Source organism: Candoia aspera, chromosome 1, assembly GCF_035149785.1.
Source record: "Candoia aspera isolate rCanAsp1 chromosome 1, rCanAsp1.hap2, whole genome shotgun sequence".
Classification (NCBI taxonomy): Eukaryota; Metazoa; Chordata; class Lepidosauria; order Squamata; family Boidae; genus Candoia; species Candoia aspera.
This window is the reverse complement of record NC_086153.1, coordinates 148,886,788-148,908,791: the sequence shown is the minus strand read 5'-3', so window position 1 is coordinate 148,908,791 and position 22,004 is coordinate 148,886,788. Positions and strand designations below refer to the sequence as shown.

The window sequence follows — 22,004 nt, the reverse complement described above, 5'->3', positions numbered from 1 at the left end:
GTTAAGATAGTTTCTAACCTAATTTCGTTTTATGTACTAATTTTATGAGTGAAGAATTCAGTTATATAAGCCTCTGCTATCCTCTTGAAGAAAAATATATAATTTGATTTTTTGAGTTAATTTTCATTATATACACTATCTAACAGCTTTAGATAATATACAATTTGGTTTTAGATAGCCATTTTTCATTAAACATTTTGACTGTTGATATGTAATGAAAGGTTTTAGGCATTCAGTCTTGGATGTATTATATAGATTTTGTTAACTAAAGAACAGATTATGGAAAGAATTAAACTGATGAAATAGATTTAAGCTATGATACAATTAAATCATTAAAAATATATGCTCAATGCTAGTAGGACAAGAACTAGGTAATCACTACTGAAAGCTGAATATTTTGTGACAAGTTTTAGAAAGTAAGTGGGACCTTAGGTCCTGTCTGATGTTATAAAATAAACATTTGTCAAAGAAATATGCTCTGTCAGGATATCTTCCGTATGTAAGGAGTAAGATCTTCATTGTTCATGTATAATTTGTAGTGCCATAATAACTCAAGTATATTTATAAGCAAAATATTTTATTTAAATAGCTGTTCTACAGATAATAGGAACATTTCCTCAAATTCCTGTTCGGCAAATCGTTTCACAGACTGACGAGCATTTTGTCTGATCTGCAGCCTTCTTGCAGGAGATAATGAAAAGATATGAGCCATAGAGTCTGCATAGCCATCTTCATCTTCTGCTAGAAATCCAGTAATGTTTCTTTCATAGGGTACCACAATATCTAATTTTGGGCCTCCAGAATTGTGAGCAAGAATAATTGTGCCAGCTGCCATACATTCAACAATTCCTATAAAAGAAATAAAACAGAGTGCTGTTAACTGTGGTTCTTTCATTCTTTCTCAACAAAGAATCCCATCCTCCATTGCAACTTTGGAAGCAAAAGAAAAGGCACAATTTAGACTCGTATTTTTTCTGATTTTAAAGTAGCACCTATCACTCTTGCACCAATGAAAATTGGAAACAGCCAAAAATCACATAATGTATACTCTCCAAAAAGTAGTCACTGGGGTACATTTCTGTGCTTGTACTAATATTCAAGTCCTGATCCTGCAGTCACAAAATCCAAGTAAATTGCTAAGGACATTAAAAGATGTAGTCTGTGACTAGGGGGTCTTTCTTGACTGGCAGTTCCTGCCTCAACAGCTAGGGAGGCCGTGGGCAGAAGGGGCTTTGCCCAGCTTTGGCTGGTGCACCAGTTTCAGCCCTACCTAATCAAGGATGCCCTGGTTAATAGTAACTCATGCCCTGTATCACTATACCAGGCTGCCTTTGAAGACAATGCAGATGTTACAGTTGATACAGAGTGTGGTGCCTAGACTGAGTAGGAGAACCTTGCTAGAGCAGAATAACACTGATTTTGAGGTCATTACATTGATTGCTAATAAGCTTCTGAGTCCAATTCAAATGTACTGAATGTACTCTCATATGGATATTGTGCTCATACTGGGTTGATTTAATGTTAGATACCACTCAGTCTGTACAATTGGGGCAGGTTACAGATACCGTTAAATAAGTTTCAGCGAAATGTTTAATGTCTTACAGCATATTAGTATATCTCTCCCATAAAACATTTATTTAACGGTTAATGGATTTCTGGGGTGATTGCCTTTTACTTGCTAATCTTTATGTCTTATTTAAAATTCCTAAGAATTCAGTTTCAGTATTTAACAGAGTTGACAATTTGGCCATGAATGTTAAAAACATTAAGCAAATTTCAGAGTTAATCATGTATAATGTTTATGATGCTATGTGAATCATAGCAAGTAGCATTTGCTATTTCTTAGGACAATGAGTAAACCCAGAAAACTTGAGATAATACTTAAAACCTAGATGAGAATACAGTATATGGTTATTAATAGGCAGTATTCATGGTGATTTATATATAGGGATCATTTTACAGGTCAATATAGTAAGTAAATCGCCATGCCAATTTGATATAATAGCTGTGGACAATATAATGGCACTTTTTGATCTGAAAATGCAAATTAGATCTTAATTACACAATCTGTTTCAATGACCCACAGAAGCCAAGAAACAGTTCACAGAACGTACACAAAAATACCTACCAATTCCAAAATGTTCATTCCACATGGTATGGAGTCCAATAGTTGCATCAGCTAGATGCTTCTTTAGTTCTTCGAATGGAATATTAACTTTGAATTCCACCTTTTTTTCAATGCCTAACTCTTGACAAAGCTTTTTAAGTTCCTTTGTACGCTGGTCATCTTCCAGGTTACGACAGCCCCCAATCAAAATAAGCTTTGGCAATAGCTGCTGTCCTTCAATTTTTGCTAACAATTTAGCAAAGGCTCTGATCTGCAGGGAGTGGTCTTTCTCTGGCCTGAACTGGCTTACAGAAACAATTGTTGGTTCTACAGTCCTCTTTTCTTCCTGCAGTGGAATATCCAGGAAAGTCTGTACATCACAAGGTGGATACACAATGCTTGTGCGGTTGCTACACCGCCAGAGGGAAAGGATGTGATTGAGAGTCCATGTAGAATTAACCATGACAGCGTCACTGCAAGAACCAACTAACCCATATATGGAAGCAAAGAAGTAATAATATACAAGTTTCATTTTACTTAAGAGGGGATTTTTTGTGATAACAGCTGCATTATTAAATCGAGCATGCTGATTCCTGACCACAGAAAGCATGTCAGTGCTGATTGTAGGATAGTGAACATAACATCCTATCCTGCAACCTCCCAAATATTTAAAGAGAGGAAGTGTGAATGCATAACCCATAGAGTCAATGTAAATATCAGGGATACACTTCATAAGAGCTTCCCAGCCAAGAAACACAGATCCTAAGCTCTGACCTAACAGAGTGAAATACGGATAAAGGGAAGCTTCTACTAAGTAGCGCCTATTCAAGAACACAAACTTCACAGGATGTTTCAGTCTGATGTTGAATCGCCTGTATGCACCTTCAAGAATATTCTCAGCTGTAGCATCAGTATCACCTGTGTAGACAAAGTAGGAGGCATCTTTGTACCTGGAAATGAAATGTTTTCCTATTAAAATATTTCAGATGCAATATTGTTTCTTCCTCTTTTTGGCCAATTTTAAATCCATGGCTTAATGCTATACAATATCGGGATATTTAGAAAGTTACTCCCAAAGCTTTCAGTATCAGGGTCTGCAGAAACTCCTTAAAAAATTAACAACAAATGAATGGAACACATGAATGAACTTATAAAATGAGTACTTAATCTAAGTAGCTCCTAACTGCATAAATCCCTTGCAGTTTGCTATTTTCTTCTTCTTAAGAGTTTTTATTTAAGAATCTTTGAAATGAAGAAAAATGATTAATTCTACTGCCACACTATGCTCATAGCATAGTTTTATAGTTGGTTTCTTAAAGAGAAATTATATGCTATAACAGCTCCAATCCATTTAGGGCATCATACAAGTTTTCAGAAGGCCCACTTCACTGCACAATATAGAGTTGTTTAAATCAATTCTAAATTAGGTTTATGACAATGCAATCCTAAGCATGTTTATTCAGTATGGCCTACTGAAGTCAACTGGGCTTTTTCCTTAAATGTACTGTATTCACCCTTATCTGAGAGGGTCTGGGAGCATTGGCAGGGGTCAAAAAGTCAAGATGAAGCTGACTTTTTTTATTTCCTGCTCCCTCCCCCCACGGGGACCCTTTTAGAAACCAGACGTTTAAAACACATTTTGCTATTTATTCATAACTTAACGCTCCTTAACTGACAGGATCTGCAAAACTTTTTTTTAAAATGAAAACTGACCTTGTCATAAATACATACATACGCACACAGACACACATAAGCCACTTCTAATTAATTTGTGGCCAGGTAATTTTCTCTAGTCATGTGATGGACAGCAAGCACAAAATGTAATACAGATGTAAAATGAAAAACACATAATAATAGAAATAATTGTTTCAGTTGATGGCAATAATCTTTATAAATTCTCAGTAAGAGCTTCTAGAAAATAAGGCTGTAATTCATATATCTGAGCATGAAAATATGTTTACTTACTTTTTCTGTAAAGCTCTCAAAGCACACCATAACACTCTTTCTCCACCACCACCAGCATTACAATATGGATGGAAAAATGCAACTACAAGTGGCCTTCTCCCATCATTCCCTGGAGGAATTAGCAGATTTTTCTGTCGTTGAATCCATAATCGTAAACCACACAGTAGAAGCAACAGACAGAGGCATAAAAATCCACCTAATATCAGTGCTGGTATAATCAATGAATATAGCAATCTGAAAGAAAAAAAAAGGGTGGAAAGTTGACATATAGTCATAATGCATAGTACTTGTAATGACTGCCTATCTAAAACACCATCAGACTCATGAACAGGTTCATAAAGATATCTGATTTATTAATGAATAGTATGCAGGATCACTGAGAATGGGAAAAGCGCACCAAATGCAAACTAAAAAACCCTCGGTACAAACGAGATCCCTCCCCCCGTAGAATCTTCCCAGGCTCACAATCCCAGGTGCTCCTAACGGCTCCTGATGGTCCACGGGAGAAGTCCTTGAGTAGACCACATAACCCAAACACATTCCACAGATACAGAGCTTGGCACAAGGTTTCACAGCAGCTCCCTCCCAACAGAAACGTGCGTCAGCGCCATGGCATGTGAAACGTTACGATGTACAGTGCACATTGAAACAGTGAACATGACAGTACTGAACTCTGGAAACTATTCAGAAACTTAGAAAAAAGAATCAATGTTTGAAATATTTGGGTTCATATCAATAATATACATTAATGCTGTCATCTATTAAAGTAAATCAGTTATATTGCTGAGGGCCACACTGCAAGATCACCATCCATAGAGCAGAACTTAAATTTCACAAAAAAGCCAGAAACAGTCCATTCATTTGATCCCCCATTAAGGAATGTTTTTTTTATCTCACTAGTGATCATAAAGGGGCATTCTCCTGCACAGATGGGGAAGACAAATGGCAACTCTTTGCTTTAGCCAGCTATCAAAACCAGTACATATCCACAGATCTTGTAGGTTCAGCCACTACTGCACAATACACTTTTATCAAGAAACCATCTATGTAAGGGGCTTCCTGTAGGGTTGGTATACAGCTTTTATATGTACTTAGCAATGTACAGTGGATATAAAAAGTCTACACACCCCTGTTAAAATGCCAGGTTTTTGAGATGTAAAAAGTCACATCAAGATAAATAACTCCAGAATTTTTTCCACCTTTAATATAACATACAAGCTGTACAATTCAATTGAAAAACAAACTGAAATCTCTTAGGGGGGAAATATAAAAATAAAAAAACTAGAATAATGTGGTTGCAGAAGTGTGCACACCCTTAAACTAATACTTCGTTGAAGCACCTTTGGATTTTATGGCAGCATTCGGTCTTTTGGGGTAGGAGTCTATCAGCATGGCACATCTTCCCTTGAGAATCTTTGCCCACTCTTCCTTGCAGAAGCGCTCCAAATCTGTCAGGACAGCAAGGGCGTCTCCTGCGCACAGCCCTCTTCGGGTCACCCCACAGATTTTCACTTGGATTCAGGTCCGGGCTCTGGCTGGGCCATTCCAAAACCTTGATCCTTTTCTGGTGAAGCCATTCTTTTGTTGATTTGGAGGTATGCTCTGGGTCGTTGTTGTGTTGAAAGGTGAAATTCCTCTTCATCTTCAGCATTTTAGCAGAAGCCTGAAGGTTTTGTGCCAAAACTGACTGATATTTGGAACTGCTCATGCTTCCCTCCACCTTGACTAAAGCCCAGTCCCAGCTGAAGAAAAGCAGCCCCAAAGCATCATGCTGCCACCACCAGGATTCACTGTGGGTCTGGGGTACTTTTGGTGATGCGCAGTGTTGCTTTTGCGCCAAACACACTTTTTGGAATTATGGCCAGAAAGTTCAACCTTGGTCTCATCAGACCATAACACATTTTCCCACATGCTTTTGTCAGACTTGATGTAGGTTTTTGCAAAATGTAGCCGGGCTTGGCTGTTTTTCTTTGTAAGAAAAGGCCAGCAAGTTTTCATGCCTGAAGGAGGCCTAGAATCCACCACCCCTGGTTTCTAGCCCAGCACCTTCACCATGACACCAAACTGGGTCTCTAAACTAATGATACAGTTTATGATATAGGCCTGCTCATTTGCATTTATCTAGCACAGTTGGAAAGAATTCCTTTCCAAGGTATTCTCTAATAAGGGTACCTGAGCTGCAACAACCCTTCCAGTCACAAGTGGTTCATGTAAGACAGGTAGACTGTCAATGCAGATCTATCACAGTAACTGGTACTCTTGAATCAAGATATTCTGTTCTCAATGGGCAGGAGCATCCCGGTGAAATGGTATGCAATTCAGCGGAAAAGAGGCAGAACGCTAATCTGCCAAATTCATACGGGTGAAAAAGATGGAGAATAAAAAGAGCGGACGGAGCGTCTTGGCATAGCATTTTGCCTCTCTCAGCAGTATGCTGATGGCTTAGATCTCTTTCTCATTAATTTTAGGTCTTAGAAACGCAAGAGACTTTTGGCAGAAGAAAAATGCAAAACGACCAAACTACAACGAATAAATAAATATAAATATAAATATACACACACAGACATTATGGTTGAGCGAATACGTAAAACAGTAAACTCAGAGATTCTCCCGTATTTTTCGTTTTACCATCATCATGATTGTATCTATCCTGCTTCAGGCTGATGCTCCTCGCATCTGATAATAGGAAGGCATCTAGGAAACTTTATACCATAATACATTTGTTATGTAAGATGAAAGGTTGATACTCCTTGCATCTGATGATAGAAAGGCATCTAGGAAACTTTATACCATAATACATTTGTTACTCTTTAAAAATGTCACAAAAGCGTCAACTCTCACCTGAACAGCTCATTGAACGCCGCCATTTTCGGAAGGACCGTCGCTTTCCTGACCAGGAAGCCGTTGGTCCGCCCCGGAAGCTCTAGCCGTGATACGACCATTCCCTTGTGGAGTCCTTGGTGTTCTCTGGTTCGGTGGCCGACGTTTCGTTACCCGACTAGGTAACGCAACGTCTGCTAGCGAACAACCAAGCTCAGAGAGCACCAAGAACTCCGCAGTTCAACCTGAGCTACATGTATTCTCTTCTAGTGGGACCGTTCCCTTCCCAAACGGATGGGAGGGTACATCAGCGCTTTTGTTCGTCAATAGCGTTTCCTGCAGCGGGATAAGAACATATTCGGACAACTGCTTCCAATAACGACGCCAGATTTACAATTTCTGCCTCTTCATCTTTCGTAGATCTATGGTCCTTTCCTAATAGCCAAAAGTCTCTTGCTTTTCTATGACAAGGAGGGTTGCAAAAACACCCACTTTATGCAGCTGGTGAAGTGAGCTGCAGCCCGCAAAGCTTATGTCTCTTACAAAACCGGTCAGTCGGAAAAAGTGTTACCAGATTCCTCCTAATTTTTGGCCTCCACAGACTCTCACGGCTCTCTCCCCCTACAAAGTACCCACTGGAAGGCCGAAAAGGCAGCCAATCAGTAGCCAGAGATAAGCCGCGCTAACATTTGGAGTGTTTTGCTTGCGTTGTTTGTGGGTGGGAAGCGGCTCGTGAAGAAACTCTCGCGGCGAGGCATGGAAAGGGGCAGCCACTGGCTGGGTAGATAATATGCACGTATTATGCTGTGAAATAATAAGTTTTCATTCTAAGGGCCACTTGGGAAAAAAACCCTAGCATAACTTAAATGAAATCTGTTTAATACGAATGAATTCAAGTTTCTGCTTATAGCTGAAGATAGGGAGTTTTCTTAAAAAATCATTGACCATTATAGCTTGATTGATTATGTACCATCAAATCGTTGTCGACTCTTAGCGACCACATAGATAAATAGCTAAATATAGCTAAAACTGAAGTGTTTTACAAACATGACACAGTGGTTTTATGTAGGCTTTCTATTGGAGCTGGAAACTGAATTCACCGTTATTGAAGTCCAGGAGGTGTTGCTGTCTGATACTTTCTCCTAAAGCTCTCCACTAAACCTGCATTGGTGAGCATTCTGTAATGTTATTATTTTTAATTACTTTTGCTTAGGGTGTAGTTGGTAATGATTTTAGTTTCTTTTTCTTTTTTCTTTTTACATACTAAGGAACTTGACTTGTGATCTTGGAATGAGAATATAGTGAAAATATAATTTGTGGCACTATTAACACTGCTAAAGAATATTTCATATGTTACAGAGAAGAATCTCAGCAATTTTGTTTAAACTCTCCACAGACTGATTTTGAAATAATTATATTTTGAAACATAGTTTAAAGGAAATTTATGTTCTGTTTCTTCAAAATCCAGGTAGACTATGGAAAGTTTGATATGAAAAGATCATAATTTTGAATGTGTTGATTACTTCCCCCATGTGCAATCTTGGTGATTTTTTAAATTTTATGCCATTTGTAATTTGCGCTCTGGTTATTATAAAAACACTTCTTCAGGTGTGCCAACTACTATGAAAACCAGTGAGCTTGAAAATCTACCTGCTGGATAGCTGGGTGAGTATTTAGGAGAGTCAAAGAATAAAAAAAAAACAATCACAAGCTTATGGAAATATACTGGGTTTTGCTGTTAACAAAGGGGGTAAAGAAGGTAGAGTGTTTTTTAAAATCACAGATGAAAGAAACACAGTATTCAAATATGCTTTTTGCTGACTAATATATTATCTTGGTCTGCAAAAAAAAGTATAAAATAAACTATCCAGTAGTAATTTCATCAGGATATGGTTATTTTGCCTACCTAATTTTCATTTTCAGACATAGCTTTACTGTTAGAGCAATTGTTTTGTTCCACCATTTTATTTGTTTATCTGTCAGGCAAAATGAGGCAAAAATTAGACTAAAAATAACCTTTAATTTTATTTGTAGGATTGTCCAATGCATGGTTTTCTCAACTAGTCTGAGAAATCCCTCCTCCAAGCACTTTGAAATCTCAAATCCTGATTTGATTACAGGATTTAACAAACACCAGGACTGTCTGGGAATGGAGGAAGAGGCAAACAAAGGAAGAATTTGTAACTATTTTTATTGCATGTATTTTAGCTAATATACAATGTCTAAGGACTTTCCAGCATTTGGGGAAGAGACTGTAAGGAAATAAGGGAGGTGGCCATATGATATTTTGGAGGACTGTGTCAGGAAAAGAGGGGTATCATGAGAGAAGAGACGAGCTGAGTAGAAGACCTTCAGAAACACTGAAGATAGTGAAACTAGTTGAACAAAGGTCACTGGAAGGAGATGTATTGGGAATGAGAAACAGCAAGGCGATGCAAAGTTTTGAAGGAGATATTGATACAGATTCTTTCTAGCTTCTGATCCTTTGAAATGTTTCAGCTGTTCAGGAGCTCTGTTCAAACTGTCCTATAATGGAAGTAGCTTATCTACTCAGGATAAATGGGGAAAAGATCAGAGGATAGTCCTAGAATCAGTGGGGCCCAGCAGAGGTGCTTGAACAGTTCTCATGACTTCCTATAGTATTAATGGTAAGGGCAAACTGTTTTTTTTTTTACAAGGGGGGAAAGCCAGTGTGACAACGAATTCCATTTGAGCAATCCTAATTTGAGTTGTTTAGTTAGAATTTTAACCTGAACTTGTGTTTCATTTTATACTTTATACAGAACAAAGGATTTACTTTAAATTATTTTTCAGTGCATGCACATTTTTTTAAAAATGGTATTATTATGAAAATGAGATGCTTCCATTTACAGTGGGATGCTTTCTTCCAGCAACTGTGAATTCAGCCTCAATTTGTTCAATTATTTAGAATACAGTATAAAGTATTCCTTTTCTGTTTGTCCTTCCTCCTATAATATAAAGATAGGACTAGATGTCTGTCTGAAAATGCCTACAGATTAGCTTCACAGTAAACTAGCCTATTATCAAAATAAGCCAAATGGTCAATCAAGATGGCAGCATTTGTAATGCATTTTCTTCCAGGCTCAGTGTATCTCCCAGATAAAGAAATCAGATTATTCTTGTAACAAAGTTAAAGATTTCTTTGCTTTAAGAAATGTAGTTATTTATGTTTGCCTTCCTGCTTAGATGAGCATTCAGAATTAATAAAGATAATATGGAAGTTTAAGTGCAACTAATATTAAAGCCCATTAACAGTTAAAAGCCTGGAAAAAGAGAACCATCTTCATAGATTTTTGAAATGCTGAACAAAAAGGTAATAATGCAAAACCTGGGAGATGGTGTCCCATTGCTTGGGAGCAATGCAGAAGGCCTTCCTTGCCTGCTTCCGAGAGCAACACCTCACCTGTAGATCTCAGCAGTTGTCTAGGTTCGTAATAGGAGAGGCAGTTCCATCAAGGGGCCCTAAGGCATTTAGGGCTTTTTAAGTTATTCGTGCAGGGTGGTGAAAATGGGTTTATTTGGTCAGAAGTGGCATATCTTTATTTTATTGGGGGATAAATAAATAGAAGATTAACTATTGCTGCCACTACTTCAAAATAATCAAGTCTGAGTTCTTATACTGAACAATATTTCTTCTCTCATTAGTGCTTCTCCAGGAGGGGAGAGGGGTTATACTTCTCTCTCATTTACTCAGAGGACTAGATTGTTGTAAACACTTAAATCTTTACTTATAACATTGTGTGACCAAATGATATGGAAAAAAATTGTGTCTATCCAGAGGTCTAGAAAACCATCCTTATTTACAGAATAATGGTTTAATTTTTCACAGGGGTCACCAGGGTCTTTTTTTAAAGTATATATTTTCCTCTGTCAACTTCCTCTCTCCACCTCTCTTCTCAAGTTGACTTTGACTGCTGCTGCACACTAATCTCCACTTAACTCTTTTGCAAGCAGTCTGTCATTAATCACAAAGGCCTCATACATTCCTTGTACAGGTTATCAGTCTTGCTGCTAAATTTTGCACACACTAAAAGATAATTGTCAAACTGCCCTATTCAGCTTCACAGGAATAGGGCAAGTATGAAATTCTGAGAGGCTGTGAGAAATGACAGCTGACATGTCATAGCAAGAATCATGGCTAGCTTCACACATCCATGGTTTGCTGTGACCATAGTGTGTTGAAGAAGCCACTGTGGCTAGGTTCATGAACGATGCTAAGCTATAGATGAGACTTACAGACCATGGTGGTTGAATACACACAGAGTGCTAAGGCAAAACTGAACAAACCCTATTATAAATTATAGTATATAATTGGCTTTTAACAGTTAGCAAGTATTTGCCACTTGGACTTTTTTACTTTTATTGTATAATTATTTATTAAGAGTAATTTTATATTTATATATTGCTGTTTTAATCGATTATTTTTTTTGTAAACCGCCCAGAGTCCCCTGATGGGAGGAGATGGGCGGGAACAAATTAAATAAACAAATAAATAATAGTGCTACAGGCAAACCAGTCATCAGCTAGTGACATTGTAATGGAGCAGAATGCCCAAAGCAGTTAGTGCAGCATGACTGAAAAGAAAAATATGCTAAAGAGGATATGTTGAAGAGAAAATCACTTGTGCTCCCTCTTAAAAAGTTTCCTTCTTATAGCTACCAGATGAATTGTAGTCTTATATACCTTAAGCTAGCATCAACTTAAAATAATGAGGTTTTATTTAATAGACGACATGTCAGGATTAGTTTCTCTCATTTGCCAAGCATTAAAGGACATTACTGAGTGAAGCCCAGAAGGATAAACTAGTCCGTTTGCTCCAGATCCGCACCTCTTCACAAATATATTCTCTAAATATATTGGGTATATTTTTTATAGTGTCTATGTGTGTGTATACACACACACAGGCACACCATATTTATTCGGGAGAGAGAGAACACCCAAACAGGAAGTTCTGGTTTATTGCCTCTGTTACAAGCTATCTGTTAAAAGCCAATTTAATTCTGATTTCCCAGCTTGGCTGATAAGAGAAGGAACAGGTCAACATGTTCGCATTTGAGTGACTTAACTAAACAAATAATTTTTGGTTTGTTCAGCAGTTATGCTAATTAGGAGCAACTAAGCAAGTGGGAATAGACTGAATGAACTAGTGATGTTCATGATAAACAGAATTTTTTGAAGTGTTTATCATTCCATTTGATTATAGAGCTCTTCTTGATCTAAGGAAGATGAGTTTTTAAGGTTGCAGTTGTGAGTTCATACAAAGCAAATTCATTACAATTTACTACACTTTGAGTCATCTCTTAGCTTTCCATCTTTTGGACTTTGCTTTTCATCTTTTGCTTTCCATCTTTTTCAGTTTTCCAGCAGAAAAACTGGACTGTAACATGAAAATCCTCCCTATTTGTCAGTATGCAATATACGTTCATGCCGATTCTTGGCCACTTGCAGAGCTCTCAGTAGCAGTAGTGGTAATTATTCCAGAATGCAATAATTCAGTATATAATTGGATCTTGTATGAATTGTAAGCTAGAGGAAAAAGGTCAGTCTTATATTTAAATACAGGAAAATGCACTTGCTTTAAATGTACAGCCAGTTGCTACCTCTCTGCACAAGAAGCCTTTGATTTAAAAAGTCAAAGGGCAACAGACAAAAAAGAGAGAGGTGCAGAACTTATCAAACCAAAGGCTGGCACCAACACTTGTAAAAGTTCAAAGAGGTTTTCCTTTCTCCTTCCTCCAAGGTGGTATATGCCATCATCTGCCAGCATTGCTACAAATGGGACAAGCTTTGTACAAAAGAGTTGATGGATACAAGTTTGACATCAGGACTCAAAACAAGGACGAAGTAATATCAGAGTGTTTCAGCCTCTCTGGTTACTCCATCGCAGACCTCAGTATCAATGTTTTGGAAAAGTGGGGCTCTAACAGCACTGTTGAGTGAGAAATACATCAGGAGTTTTCAAGAAATCCCAGAAGGTCTCAACAAACACAAGGGGATTTTAACACACTGCAACTGGTAATTGATAAATTACTTGTAATCTGTAATTACAAGTAATCTGCATCTGCATCACCAACCTGCCTTCCCTTCTCTTTTGTTTGTTAGTTGGAAAAGGTGCAGCTAGACTCCCAGTTTTAGCCATCACAGACTAACATGCTATCAGAATGGTATATATAGTCTATCTTCTCTTAAGCTCTCAGAACAGAGATACAGATGTTATGCTAAGATATACACTGTGTAAAAATAGAAATTGTAGCATAGACTAACATAGCTCTCTTCCTACCAGGCAAAACAGAAGAAACTGAAAACAAGAAATTATCAACTTTTTAATAAACAAAGAATATTACGTTATCTGGAGAATTAAAGAAAACTATAACTTCAGAAAAAAATGAAAAGGGGAATCCAAGTCTCAGAATTCTTATTTTGCTACATGTAATGTTTAATTACTTTTATGTTCTGAATCTGAATAATATCACTATCAGTTTCTTTCAGTTTATTGGTATTATTTTCTTGGACTTCTGAAAACTGAAACATTGTTTATATTTGAGACAAGGTTCTCTAGCCTTTCACATATTGGTTTATTTCTTGATTTGGTATTGTATCCAACATTGTCTAATTCATTTTTTATCTAAATTGTTTTATGTTATAATTTTAAAAGAAATTGTTATCATTTGTTCAGGTTTTCAGGAAAAGGCCTCTGAAAATAATGAAAAAAAAATCCCTTTTTTCAGCCTTTCAGATATTTAGATATTTTTGTGATCACTGGATAAAACGTATGCAGGCAATTTTATGCAATAAACTTGTAAATTTCAAATTAGATTAATGAAACATAAGTCCCTTCATATGATCAGCATGTGGCTTTTAATTCCTGATTGCAAAGCTGTCAACTTTTGCTTTTCTCATGGTATGCATTATAGCAGTACTGACAACAGTGGAATGCTGAATGCTTAGCTTCCAGAATGTATTCAAATATTTCGAACAGAAGACATTTTAAATTAGAGGCATACACAGTAAGTAGACATACTGATAGACTAGACAGATTTCTTGTGCCACACATTGAATGTGTGTGTTTCACTGTGAATAAGCTGTGGCATCTCAAGCTGGTTGATGTTGTAATTCTGTGTAGGTTTTTGGCAATACATGTCATTGAATTCAACTGAACTTCCTCCAGAGCAAACATGTGCAGGATTGAGTTGCAAGACTTGGTTAAGAAAATAGGGATTCCAGGATTGTTGCAAAGTAGGAAATCATTTGAAGACTAATTATGCAGTTGTACTCCTAAAAGACAGAGTAATATGAAGCCAAAGAAATAGGTCTTTCATCACTTCAGTAATTAGTATTTATGTTTTATAAGTGCATTGCACTATTTCCTTTAGAAAGGCCTTGAAAAATACAGTGAAGAAACAACTTTTTATTTTTGTTTTTAATATCCATGGTTCATTGTTATCCTGGAAAAATTAGGAATGAAGAAAAATATTTTGAACAGTTGTGCTATTGCTTTAGAAGAGTAGATTAGAATAAGAGTGCAAGTTTAGAATAAGGCCAAAGTTTAACAGTGGTTTAACAATGGTTCATTTAGTAAATTACTGTTTAATAAACCATCACACTAATCCATATACCATGGTTTACAGTCAAAATGGCTGGGTCCCCCAAAAACTACTAAGGCAGAAATAACTGTATTTGGGGGTTAGTATAAAATATGAACCTAATATGCTTTTCAATGATGCTAGCTTCTTTATTGTGAACTATACTCATTCTGTTATACTTGTATTCATGTTTTCCCAGCTGGCTCCATATTTTAAAATCACAGGCACAGCAACAGTTTGCGATAGGCGTCAAGTATCCATTTGGATTCGTGTGTATGTACTGTAGGACTTTTAAAGTTGTATTACATTCCTCCTCAGGATTGTAAAGATCCTTTATTACATATGAAATGCAACAGCCTACTGGGCCTGTTGGATTCAGCACTCTCTGATGTGCATTGTCCTAAGTTTTTAGACATAATCTTAGACTTACATGGTTTTAACTCCTACCCATTGGTTTGTCTTTGTATCTTCATTCTCTAGACAATTATGTTATATTTTAATTGCTTTCCTGGACATGTTAGAGTCAAAGACAGTGAACTTTTGAACATGCATTTAGGCTAGAAATTCACTTTGTAAAATGGTACATAGTGATCTATATCTTTCATCATTTAAAAGCACGTGCTCTCCATACATTGCTAAACTGTAATTTCTATCTTTCTTGATATTTGGTCGTATGGTGGGGACTGATGGAGGTTGTAATCCAACATTATCAAGACCAAACAGATAGGAACACAGAGACCTTCTAAGTGTTTGGGTTTGCAATTTCCATTTTTAATGTTTATACCAGCTGGGAATCATGAGTGCAAGTCACAAAACCTGGAGAACTACATCTTTCACATCCTTGTCTTAAAACTGATAGAATGATAGTGACATCCATAATTTATGGCTTAGTGTATGAAGCATGGCTTAGTGTGATATGTAAGCACAGTAACTGTGTTCTAACCAGCAATGTGATTCTTTCCACAGAATGGACAACTCTAAGGGAAGCATCTGTTGAATTTATTTTCTTACCACTTAGGCAGTAGGACCCATCATTTCTCTAAACCAACCAACAAATAATGCTTTATTCTAAAATAAGAGGATTCCTCCTCCTCCTCTTGAAATAGGGTTACCATATCTGGGATGCACACCTCTGAATGATCACCAGTCAGCAACTTGAACTCTTTATTACTATTTAGTGGTCATCTGGATTTTTGTTACCTGGATTTGATACACCTAATGATAGAGCCAGAATTAAGATATTGAAAATGCTGCCTAACCATGTGTCTCATCTTGATAAAAATTTATAGTAGAGGCATCCTCTTTTTAGAGAATAAGCTGCTTTAATGCATAAATACACCTGATCTCTATTCTCTTATTAAACATCTTTTCCCTTCAGTTTATTCTAGAGTCTAAAGTTCAAATTGCATTCCTATTGTTTAGTGCTTTTAAGAAGCTTTTGTTGGGAGAGAATCCAAGAGATTATAAAAAAGGGGCGTATTTGTTCCTCCAAGAACAAGCTAGCTGTTTTCATGCTATAGTTTGTAAGGACATTTTCTGTGGTTCTGTGGAAAAACACTTCTCCTTTAAGCTGTGGTATGAATCAAAGGGGAGACATCAAAAACAGGGGAAAGTCTTCTCTTTCATTCTACTTGAGGATGTTCTATTGCAAGTCCTTATCTGAGGAGAAACTGCAGATTAGGAGCACTAAGGAAGGATATTCTTAGAAAACTTAGATAAGTATGCTGGGGGGGGAGAGGATAGAGATATTCAATGAACTTGGGCTGTGCAGCATTTGAGACAAGAGCAGGCAATGCAGGGCCTTCTTGATCTTAATGAACTAGGAGCTCAGCATCCCCAACCAGCATGGCAAATAATGACGCATGCTGGGAACTGTAGTTCAGTGATATTTGCAGGTCCATATTCCCCACTTCTAGTTTGTGTGCCTATATCTATATTCACTTTACAAATGTGCAAATAAGCACAAACATTACAACATGCCAATAAATCTGCTATAACTTTATTTCAAAAGAAGTCAGAGCTGCCCCAGGGAGCTTCTCACTGACTGGAGAATTGGGATGAATACTTCAGTAATGAATTTGAAAATGGCTAAGATTCTCCAGAAAAGTTATCTTGAGGCCATCCTAAGAAAGTACAATGAAACCTTGCTGAACTGAAGTTGTGATATGGACAAAGGCAGCTTGGTTTGATAAAATACTAGGGAGCTAGATGCCTGGCAGTAGTATTCCAGTTAACGTATGCAAATTCAGAAGAGTTTGATGAAAACAAACATCAGCTGAACTTTGAATAGTAAGCTTGTTTTGATTCATCCAGTAAACACAATGTGAAATGGAATTCTATAGAGAACAAACTGCCACGGATTCATTATCTGAGGTTTGCAGACGTCAGAATTCATTGAGATAGGAGTAATTTGCAGCAAGAAAGAACAGCCAGATAACACTTACTCAAACTTTTTTTGTTAGATAGAACTCATGAAGTTCCTTTACTTGATATTTTCATTCCTTCTGCATTTGGTAGTAGGATTGGTCACTCTTCATCCCACAGCTTGCATTTTCTGTTCTGTCCCATAGGAAAACTGCAATACATATTGTACCCTTTTCATGTTTAAAAACTGATCTCTTTAAATCTGGGTTCCCAGTGTTTTGAACATGCCGTTGATTGAAGAAGAAAATAAGTTTGGCTGGCAGAGTTAATTATACATTGGATTGCCTCATCCAGGCCGTATTTGACAAGCTTGTGAAAGGCAGCCTTGGCTGAGGGCACTGGAGAGCCGTGTGCAAAGATTAATCGTATTAAATGCCATTTTTCAATGAGTGCAAGGCTGACTGGGTGGGAAAAAATTAAAACTATTTGTAACCATGCACAGCCAGGCATAACCTATGGATACGGGAGAAGTTTAAGGTTCACGCAATGATCTAACCATCCAGAGAGTACGAAGGGCAGCGGGGTAGGAATTCTTGCAGTACCAAATGAACCAACCAGCATTCTTTCATTTGGCTGTCAGCACCATAAGGTGATAGGAAAGCAAAAAAGAAAAAAAAATGTCTCTGAAAACAAGCCAGTCCTCATTTGCAGCTCTGAACCACAAAAATGTTACTCTGGTCAGTTTCTGTAAAGAACAATCTTCTAAAAAGCCATGCGTGTTGCAAAATGACGAATGTTGTGGGCAAGGAGCTCTTGTGAGAACTAGAGAGGCATTTCCAAAAGAGAAGGACGATTCCTCCAAGGTCTTGCCAGGAGCACTGGACCTCAGTGACAGACAGGTCAGTGTAAAGGGGCTGGAGGGATTCAAATTAACATGCTTTGACCTTATGCTGGGTTGTGTGTTTGGGCTTTTGCTTGTGGAAATTCAGGCTCTGGTACAATATCTGTGTCCTTAAAGGAAGCCTCATGGAACTCAGTGGAGTTACGAGTTGTGGTATGAATGTAAGCTCTCTTCATACAGACAGAATGCAGCAGGGTCTCTTGAAACATTCAGTTTAGTAGCAGTTTATGCAGGATTCTGTAATCTTATGTATGCGCCAGTAACATATCTTTTTCCCCTCCAGAATAGAAAAATGAGTAAGGTCCCTCTTTTGTTGGTAGAGAAGACATTTCTGCAGCTGCATCAGCCAGCATTCTGGCTGTTACTGTTACTTATGCTATTACAGGGTATCAGATGATGGACTGTATGTAGGGTGTTAATAATAGTAATTGCTTGGAAGGGGAAACAAATTGTAATTATAGATAAGCTCCCTGTTGGAAACTGATACTAGCAATAGTTCTTAGTTCAATAAACTGCAGCAATGTAAGCAGCTACTGTTCTGTAGATATGTAGGCTAATTTTAGAGGTTTCTTAAAAGCCTTAGATCATACATAATACCCATCTGTACCTAGTTTTATCACTTTAGACTTAAGCATACGGTAGGTGTTTCCTGTCTCTTGTTTCAAAGAAATTAACTTGAAATAACTTAATAAAAAAAAAATCAGCAGACAAAATAAAAAAATGGTGTTTTGCTTGTTGGTCTTGTTAGTCTGTCTTGAGCAGAAAACTTTACTTTTTTGTTGTGACAGATTCCAAGAAGTCTATGGCAGAATACTTATTTGATCTCCCCTCCTCACCCCATTTTTTCTCACAGCATCCTGGGTCAATGTGGCTTATTTTAATCCATCGTGTTTTCTCCTTTGACATCAGTGGTCCCCTAAACAGGAACGTGTGGTTAAACCTAACATTGAAACCATGCTTAAGACTGTATTTTGATGTATCAGTTTTTCAGCCAACAAAAGTCCAGCATTTTATACTGTGTTTACTGTAGAAGTATAGGATGTGCTTTGAAATATCAAAGACGTGGCAGACTAATAACAGATCTCACCAATTTCATTAGAGTTCTGTCCTAGTTATTGATTGGTTGAATTATTTTAGCATGCTTGGTAAATTTATGTTTTCTTAACCATGGTTTATGCTTTAGCACAATTTGTGAGGCTTGGGCAAGAAGCAAACTGTAGCTTAGTGCAATATGTGAACCAGGTGGTATGTTTTGGACGGCAGCCCTAACACTAAAATACTTGACTAGAGACATGCATTTCAAATATAGGTATGAATTTTAAGCACAGGTGAGAAACTCAGGATCTAGCAGAAAATGCTGCGCCTTGGTTCCATGAAGTAGAAGACGTATCTCTGTGAAGGGACATTCAGATGAAGTGCAATGTAGAATTTCGTAATATTTTGATTAATTTTCCCTAATCTAATCACTTTCAGTTACATTTATAGTCCAATCGCAGATTTCCTCTGGAAGAGCAATACAGAATACAGCAAGAGGCTATCAGTTGAGGAAGGTAGAGAAAAGTGAATATAAAATAGAACCTGGATACCTATTGAATGTAAAACATTGTCTTCAGTTTGTTTAGCTCTCTATACCTGTGTATATATGTACACTGCTCTTGAATTATGGGCTAGATTGATAGAATAATTTTATTTCGGAGTGGGGCACAATTTCAAGTTTTTCTCTAACTCTCTGTTTTTTAAAAATACGAAGTTGAAGAATCTTGTTACTGCCTGCTAGATGTTAGTTCTAAAAATCCTTTTTCTTTTTTTCCTGAGTATTTATTGGGACATATTTATTTATCTACTTATTTTCTATCCTGCCTTTATTATTTTTATAAATAACTCAAGGCGGCGAACATGCCTAATACTCCTTCCTCCTCCTATTTTCCCCACAACATATGTTAATAAAATGATCAGACAATTGTATTTTGGTTTCAGTGTTCCTTGCTCTTGCTAAGACTTTGAAGTATAAGCCCTTTTGGAAGAAAATAAGTGATTTCTCAGTTAAACTTCTTTGTGAGCACAGAAATATGTTGCAAATAGGTACGTTCACAACTGTTAGCTCTAGAAATGTCCAAATATAGCACTGCTAACAAATAAGTAGCAAGCATACACAAAAAAGAAGATTGTTCTTATTTATCCCATTTATTAAAACAGCAGAATTCATGTTTGCTTTAAATTTTCTGTGCCCACTTCAGGCTGTGCCTCAGCACCTTTTACCTACCTGCGAATCAGCCTTGGCGATGAAGCAGAAGCTTGCTTTTACCAACCTCAGCTTTGAGGAGGATTCAGGTCATTCACCTTCTCTTCATTCTCAGATAAACACAGTTGCAATTGATCTTTCGGGTATCACTTCCCAAGACTGCATCCAATCCATAGAGGACAAAATTTCCAAGATATCAGGAATTGTGAATGTCAAGGGATCTCTTGAGCAAAGTCATGTAATGGTAAAATATTTGCAACTGGAGATAAGCTCTCAGCAGATCTGCCAGGAAATTAAAAAACTGGGATTTTATCCCAGTGTTATAGAGGCAGCCCAGTCTTCAGGCCAGTGGTCCTGTGAAGCTTTGATTAAGGTGAAAATAGAAGGCATGACCTGCCAGTCTTGTGTCCATACTATTGAAGAAAAGATTGGGAAATTACATGGGGTGAAGAAAATCAAAGTGGCCCTCAACAACCAAGAAGCTATTATTGTTTATTATCCCCTTATTATTAAGCCTGAAGAACTAAAGAATAGCATAGACAGCCTGGGATATGAATGCACCATAAGGCATAAGCAAGCCCCATTAGAACTAGGTTTCGTTGATGCTGAACGCTTACAGCAGATAAATGTAAAAATGGCCAGTGAACATGGTGGTGACAGAAATACTGTGGACAACAATGGATCGAGCACATGTGTTGCAGTGCTAGAAGTGGAAGGAATGCATGACAAATCTTGTGCCAACAATATTGAAAGTTTGATTTCAGAGATGCCTGGTATACAAGACACCAGAGTATCCCTGGAACAAAAAGAGATTACTGTGTGGTTCGACCAGAAACTCATCATTCCATCTTCATTGCAGCAAGCTATCCAAGCCATTCTCCCTGGTGACTTTAACCTTGTTTTTTCTTGTGGAATGGAAGGCCAAAATGGACTACTTATCTCAAATGCTGCATCTTCTTTACCTTCCTTCTCTAGTCACCTTCCCCAAGTACAGGGGGCAAATGTATCCAGTACAGCTATCCTTAGAATTGATGGAATGACCTGCAATTCTTGTGTAAATTCTATTAAAGGCTCCATATCCCAAAGGAAAGGGGTAGTGCACATTTCTGTATCTTTAACTGAAGGTACTGCAGTTGTATCTTACAATTCCATTATAACCAATTCTGAAGAGTTACGAGCTGCTGTAGAAGACATGGGATTTGATGCTTTTGTCCTAACAGGTATTGTATGATACAGCTTTTTATGCTATTGAATCAGGGTGCATGAACACTCTTGTGTCAACCTAATGAATTTTAAATACCCAGACATTCTGTGTGGCTTCTGATTTGGATGATCTGTAAATAATTAGAAACTAACTTTCAGTTGCTCTGGAAAGAGTTAGAAGCTAAATTTTATGCTTACTGTTTTTAAGCCCCTTAGACTTCGTAGGGAGCTATCAGGCGAACACTATGTCCAGCACAGACTTCCTTACATTGCCATATCCATAAACTCAACAACATTATTTCAGAATGCTAATATTCTGGGCTGCTGATGGAATACTCCATCATGTGTAGGATAAGATCATTGTAGCTTGTTCTGTTGTCTCTTAGCATAACAAATGTTTGAAATGTCATCTTTAGGTCAAGCTTGACTCCTGGTGACTTCATGGACACTTCCATTAAGTTTTCTTGGTAATAGCATGGAAGAGGTTTGCCATTGCCTTTTTTAGGATTGATTTTCCAGTTTAACCTACAATCCTAGTATTCTTAGATAATCTCCCATCAAAGTACTAACTAGGCCTGACTGGCATAAACACTTCACAATTTGTTTTGGTAGAGATCACATGTCTCATAAGAAAGATGTGTCACTTCCTTGCAACTTATTTTTTGGGAAATAAAGGAAAGAGCTTTCAAGAAGAGGAAAAAGGAGGCCGTCAGAGACAATGGCTATTCTTCGCCTCCGCTGCTTGCTTGTTCTCTCTACCCTACAGCCCCCAATCAATTACCACTGACAGAATGTGGT

General features: G+C 37.4%; 2 protein-coding genes across 6 annotated transcripts in view; one reads left to right on the top strand and one right to left on the bottom strand.

The window, feature by feature from the left end:
* Positions 1 to 556: 556 nt before the first annotated feature.
* Positions 557 to 7,019, bottom strand: ALG11 (ALG11 alpha-1,2-mannosyltransferase). Its single transcript, XM_063315384.1, has 4 exons — positions 6,914 to 7,019; positions 4,073 to 4,306; positions 2,129 to 3,057; positions 557 to 849 (listed from the first exon to the last, which is right to left on the bottom strand). The coding sequence occupies exons 1-4, from the start codon at positions 7,012 to 7,014 to the stop codon at positions 578 to 580; spliced, it is 1,536 nt and encodes a 511-aa protein (XP_063171454.1). The 5' UTR covers positions 7,015 to 7,019; the 3' UTR covers positions 557 to 577.
* A 939-nt stretch (positions 7,020 to 7,958) lies between these two features.
* The window catches only part of ATP7B (ATPase copper transporting beta), a 37,399-nt gene continuing 23,353 nt past the window's right edge, over positions 7,959 to 22,004 (top strand). For 2 of the 5 annotated variants that reach the window (XM_063315360.1, XM_063315368.1), the window contains exons 1-2: positions 17,151 to 17,759; positions 19,999 to 21,223. In XM_063315360.1, the coding sequence (XP_063171430.1) occupies positions 17,538 to 17,759; positions 19,999 to 21,223 (1,447 nt within the window). In that variant the 5' untranslated portion in view covers positions 17,151 to 17,537. Of the gene's footprint in view, positions 8,062 to 12,634; positions 12,929 to 17,150; positions 17,760 to 19,998; positions 21,224 to 22,004 lie in introns of those variants that run through there. The other 3 variants (XM_063315342.1, XM_063315351.1, XM_063315335.1) reach the window with 3 other exon arrangements.